At 37.3% G+C, this 6,000-nt stretch overlaps 1 protein-coding gene across 1 annotated transcript in view; it reads left to right on the top strand.

Annotated features, from left to right (window-relative positions):
* The window catches only part of LOC104158761 (integrin alpha-8-like), a 60,157-nt gene that overhangs the window by 33,631 nt on the left and 20,526 nt on the right, over nucleotides 1-6,000 (top strand). The window contains exon 13 of the mRNA XM_009696495.1: nucleotides 2,790-2,903. Within this exon, the coding sequence (XP_009694797.1) occupies nucleotides 2,790-2,903 (114 nt within the window). The remainder of the gene's footprint in view (nucleotides 1-2,789; nucleotides 2,904-6,000) is intronic.

Raw genomic sequence — 6,000 nt, 5'->3', positions numbered from 1 at the left:
CCCTTTACAGTACCACAAGCAAGGCAAATGGGACAGGACACTGCATTTTTAACATTCCTAACAATGCTGGAGCAAGAGCAAAGATCTTTCTCCCAGGAAAATAGTTCTGATTAGTCAGTCTGGTACCTGAGTATTCGGACTTGGCTGTATTTTCAGAAGGTTGCTTTTTTTTCTGTTCTTATATTCAACGTCCCATCTTTAGCATACTTCAGCATTGTAGGTATCAGCTCCCCTTGCCTAGAGGCTGTGGTCAAACTCAGTGACCTTGAGGTCTGTCATGGGATTCATGCAGTCAGTGTTTTCCATCTATTTTTACGAACCTCGGGCAGAGTTTCTTTCACGGTGTCCAGTCTCTTATTAAGCTGTTTACTGCAAGCTCATGTCTAAATTCCTTGACATCACTAGTATTTGGTAGGAAGAAAAGAACCTCACAAATCTAAGTATTCTGGAGTAAGAGAATAATTATACTGCTTCTGAAATTTAATTTGGCAATTTTTGTAACAGGAAGAAGATAGAATCTGAAAATAATGAGTACCATAATGTTATTAGGAACAAAATCACAGATAAACTCATTTTAAACAATAATCACTGTTGATTCCTATGTAATTCTTTCATCAACCTAATACCCTAAGAAAAATGTGATTCCACTGGGGCTGAAGGAAAAATGCCTGGGCTTTCAAAGACATACCAGTCAATACCACAGAACACTTGATCCATTCTTCAGTAATACCTTAATTATCAGTTATCTTTCTCAGTGATTAGGTTCATATGCTGCCAACATAGAAATTACTGCAGCAACTGAAAGTGGTTAACAAAGTTCTTAAGTATGTACTGTGTCTGCATCTTAAAATATGAAGCAAAGATTTTTCAGCTGCTTGATGTAGACAGATAGTATTTAGCTGACATAAAAGAACTGTATTTACTAACATAAAATCAGCACTGTCATGAGCAGTCTTCTAGTACAGTATGCTTTTGATAAGCAGAAATTAGGATAGAATTGGGTAAAGTGCTTACCACTGGATATATAGCAGGACTTTTCCAATGGGCATAGAAAAGCAATATGTCATTTGTTCAGTTAGAAAGGTGTCCTAATTCTACATGCCTTCAGCATTGCATGCTACAGATCCAGAAAAATTAAAAAAAAAAAAATTTTGACACATTGGAAATATACATGGAAAGTAAATGTTGCCCTGGAAAATGATTGGCCAAAGGTAATTCTTTGTTAAAATTTGGGGGGTTTTTGTCAGAAATTTTAAGTGATTTTCATTTTCACAGAGAAAAATGTTCTGAGAACCATTTATTCTATTTATACTGTTTATTAAACATTTGGTTTCTCTTCCATTAGTTCTAATGTTACAGTGTTCTGAAAATCACTACAGGCTAAATGCATTACTAAGAAAAAAAAGAAGTATGTGTTCAGGTCCTAAAATGTCAGCCAAAAGTAGACTTTTTTGCATACTAATGATTTATTTTGTTAATATGTGGTTTTGGCCACTATGATTAATGAAAACAGCTCTCCACCTTCCTGCAAGAGAAATCTGGTTGGAGGATGTTTAAATATGAAAAACCAAATAAACCAATACTTTGAAATATTCATTTCAGAAAAAGGTTTATAAGTGCAAGTTCCAGGGTTTACAGTTTCATTTTCAAGCAGATTTAGAAAACAGTGATTAAGCATACAGCTTCTACTTAACTTGTGATAAGACAGAGAATTGTGGGAAAAGCCATCTATAAAGATACAGGGTGTTTTCAGATCTGTTACATACGTCATCATCTCATTTTCTGAAGTGCGGGCTTTGGTAGTGCAGCCATTCTCGGTCTCCCGAGAGAATATACTCGTGAAAACTTAACTTTGCTTTTGAGGTCATAAGACCTTCTGTCATGAGTGCCAATAAAACATCTGTAAGGGAAGGATTCTCTGCTTTTTTATAAAAACATGAATCAGTTAAAACCTCAGCCTTCCTCCTGAATCAAATCAGAATTTTTTGGGTAAAACCCATTCGTATATATAAACCTATACATTTTTTTTACACACACTTTTAATCATTTTTCTATGAGATCTTTCTTCCTTTCTACACCCCAAATGACTGCATAATTTCTGTGGTTACCCCACAAAAGTTTGTTCATTCCCTTCAGTGGCTTCCAGTCAGCTTTTAACCATTTTTGTGATATTCTTCTGTCAGACTTTAACAGAGTATATAGTTTTGAGTTGCATTGCTTGGCTTTTGTCTTCAACTCTGTGCATGAGCCAGGATCACTGCTCATCAGGAACATTTCATGGGCAACAAGTTTCAAGTAGAGCAACTAATGAATCTCAGCAAATGTTCTGGCTGCTATAGCGTAAACATCAGTAAGAAAACCAGGAGAGTGAGAAAAGGGGAAAGATATAGGAACATAAATAAAGACTTCAGGCATAGAGAACAGGAAACAAAAGTGTTGAAATCACAAAATGACTGATAGATGAAGACTAAGCACATGCTTCAAAGGATTGATAAGTACCTGGACATTTTAAGATTTCTTCAGAGTAGATATTGTTGAAAATTATTACTTTTATTTTCATTACTATACATTGGTGGTTGTATTCATTGGTGGTGCAAAAAGAATCCTCCCCTTGGTTTATAGCTCTCACAATGACTCATAGGGTATCTCATGTATATTAGATGAAATATGATTTCAGACTACTTAACTCTTTAAGGGAAAGTTGATTTGTTTTGCTAATTTATAGCATTTGAAAATGATTGTAAACACTTTTAAACCATAGGTATGACTTCCCTTTATTTTGTACACAGAACTGTACAAATGTGAAGTGTATCCTTATTTCCTGCACTGTGGGACAACTGGAAAGAGGGAAGAGTGCAGCGCTAAAAATCAGGTCCCGGCTATGGGCCCAAACATTCCTGGAGGTAATGCAGAAAAACTCTTTTTCTATACACAAAGACACCTGCATCTTTTATTTGACCAGATATTTAAGAATACAAATGATGAAATTAAATGGACCAAATGCAAATCCTTTTTGTTATCACTTTCTTTGAAGATAACATCTCACCGGTTCCTGGTCAGGTCACATGCATGCTGCTTACTTTTCTTTTTCTCACCATCACTCCCTTTCAAATTCATGTCCTGAATCCTACCTGAATATTCCAAGATTATTTTTAAACATCTTTCATGGTTTTGTTTCTACTTGCCTGGACTGACCCAAATCAATAATCCCTTAGGGCTCCATGATGTTCCCTGCATTCATCACAACTTTCCCAATGAAAGGTTTTTCTTGGAGCCAAACAATACATAGTGTATACTGTGTCCAGCTTAAAAATTCATTGTTACTCATTCTCCATTCATCTAGGGAAGAGTAATATGTATCAAGCTTATATGACATACAACACTCATGTAGTGGCAATCTATGTCTTACCACTAAAGAGAATGGACAGTGCAGACAATGGTAAAAATTAACTTCTCTTTGCAAATTCTTGCATTTCCAACTTCATCTGCTCTCAGAATTGTATTTACGTTGCATAAGGCAGAGGGATCTCACTGTGAGCTGTTACCTCACAGCTGGGCATGTGTCTGTAGTACTGTGTGGTTGTCATATCTTTAACACTGGGCAGTACAGTAAGAAATTTATAATTCAGTTTGCTGTTACTAGGAAATAGCTGCAGATCCTATCTTGATCAAATTGATTGATTATCACCTTCCTTCAAGGAATTTAGAATTCCGCAGTCTTTCTACCTGGAACGCAAGAACCTTCCCGTGTTCCTCGTAGCTGTAGGAGAAGAATGATTTACCCCCCAGTAGTTCTTATCCTAGCAAGAGAAAAATTGAGGATCTTCAGCTTACAACAGGAGCTTTAAATTAAGCTCCTCACACCTTTTAAGTTAATTTCTCCCTTTCCTCAAATGTGAAAGCAGAAAAAATAAATTCTTTCTCACTTAACTTACTTTCATGGAGAATAAGAGAGCAGATGGAACAGTATTTACAGAAAGGTGAATAACAACTCAATAGCTAACCATCATGGCTCCAAATCCACAATGGGTGCATACTTTCGGGGACACAGGTCATTCTTAGTGTATGGGACTTAGTGTATGCAAAGGTCTTACAAAATCTTGCACTGAAAATGCCAGTATATAAGTATCTCTGCACTCATAGGAAAGATATATATTGGAACATATGATGGGAATTTTATTCCAATTTTTTCTAATTCCACTAAGAGACTGTTTGATGTTCGCAACCTTGCTAGTCCCTGTTAAGTTCAGTTAAGAACTTAATTGCACTAGTTCGCTGTTCCTAACACATACAGACAGGCAGAGAGGCAGAGATATTATCCTGGGCTGGAACAATCTGTGATAATTTTGATCATTGCTGTGTGAAAGCATTATCACAGTGAGCTTTCCCCATCTTCTTCACCAAGCAAAAGATAAAGCTTGGCTCCCTTAGCTAGCTACCTTACTGGGAACTGGACCTGACACATTCTGGATCCAATCAAGTCTTTCTGTTCATCATTCTCCTGGTGAAATCTAGTTAACTCTGTTAGGGCCAAAAACAAAGTCATAAATCAAAATCAAAAATCAAAAGTCAAAAAACCCCACATAAATGAAACCCCTTGCACAAATCCTTGGATGCCAGAGGTATCTTCAGAGGATGCTTTATCCAGCTGATTTGAATTTCCTTTGCCCTCTTTCTGATCTGAATGGTGGACAAGGGTCAAAGCTGTGCCTTGGGACATGGGCGTGCGCAAACACATCAGGCAATGCCAGTGGTGCAGTCCCTGCTTCTTAATAAATCCTGCTTGCTATGCCTGCACCTCCCTTCACTCAGTGAGTTCACAGCAGAGGTGGAACCTTACACCAGTCTGTGGGCAGGGGCAAGGATGAGCCATCCTGTAGACTTCCTGGGTGCAGAGACGTCATGGAAACACTTCTACAAGTACATCTTTTGCTTACTCCACTGTCCTTACATACCCTTGCTATCAAACAAGGCTTTTTATGGGCTGTGATTTTACCTTTTATCTGTATCCTTAGGAAATATTTCTGTTTCCTTTGAATAGTAACTTGCAAGCCTTGTAAAGGCTCAGAAAACTTCACTTAAAGCAACAGGACTTTTTTCTAAGTAAAAAAAAAAAAAGGTAGACCCCAGAGACTTCTTGTATCCTCCCATTTATGTCTAAGAAGCTGCCAGAGTAACATGACCCCTGCTTCACATGCAAACTGAGATACTGAGAAGAGAGAGCAAATAGTGTGATGGGATCTGATTGCCTTCCTCCCACTCACCTCAGGACAGTTCCCTTTTTCACAGCCCCTTTTAAAATGAAGAGTTATACAGCCATCACCATAAAAGACTGTACAACATAATTAGTTTTCTAAAAAGGGCATAATCTGCTCTTAGTGAGCCTGTAAACTTCTAGTTCCTAAGGTTATTCCAGAAGTAAACTAAAGTATACTTAAAAACCAACTGCTGTTAGCTAGGCTGAAATCTGCAGATTCAAACTAAGGATTAAAATACAGCCAAAATAATCAGGATGTGGTGATTCTGAACCAGGAAGGACTGTTCAAGGGCCAGACTAAGCCCTACAGTCATGGTTTTGTAAAGAAACTTAGAGGAAAAGTTGCTGTCTTTACAGCAACATCCTAAACTCTTTTGCACATGCAGTTAATGTACAAAATTTTCATATGCCAAAGAAAGCAGGATAATGGTGACATACAACATTTCTCATCTGTGTTCTAATCTAAATGAGGATAAGAGGATCTGCAGAAGAAATTTTTTGTGCTCATTAAAGCTGAGAACACACTGTCATTATGCATTTTCTTCTCATAGATATGCTAATGCAAACCTGAGAAGAATTTCATTGAAAATGATTGATTAATGCTAGGATGAAATAATTCATGTTTCTCATCGAAGTTGTATGGATCAGCCTGTATATTTGGTTGCCACTAAAGATCAGTCATGTATTGAGTGACTCCTTCTTCTTCCACTTAGTTTAACTGACAACAGCTGACCCCTTTGCCT

This window comes from Cariama cristata, unplaced genomic scaffold (assembly GCF_000690535.1).
Source record: "Cariama cristata isolate BGI_N322 unplaced genomic scaffold, ASM69053v1 scaffold7560, whole genome shotgun sequence".
NCBI lineage: Eukaryota > Metazoa > Chordata > Aves > Cariamiformes > Cariamidae > Cariama > Cariama cristata.
The sequence above is the reverse complement of the archived record's forward strand: the minus strand, read 5'-3'. Positions and strand labels throughout refer to the sequence as shown.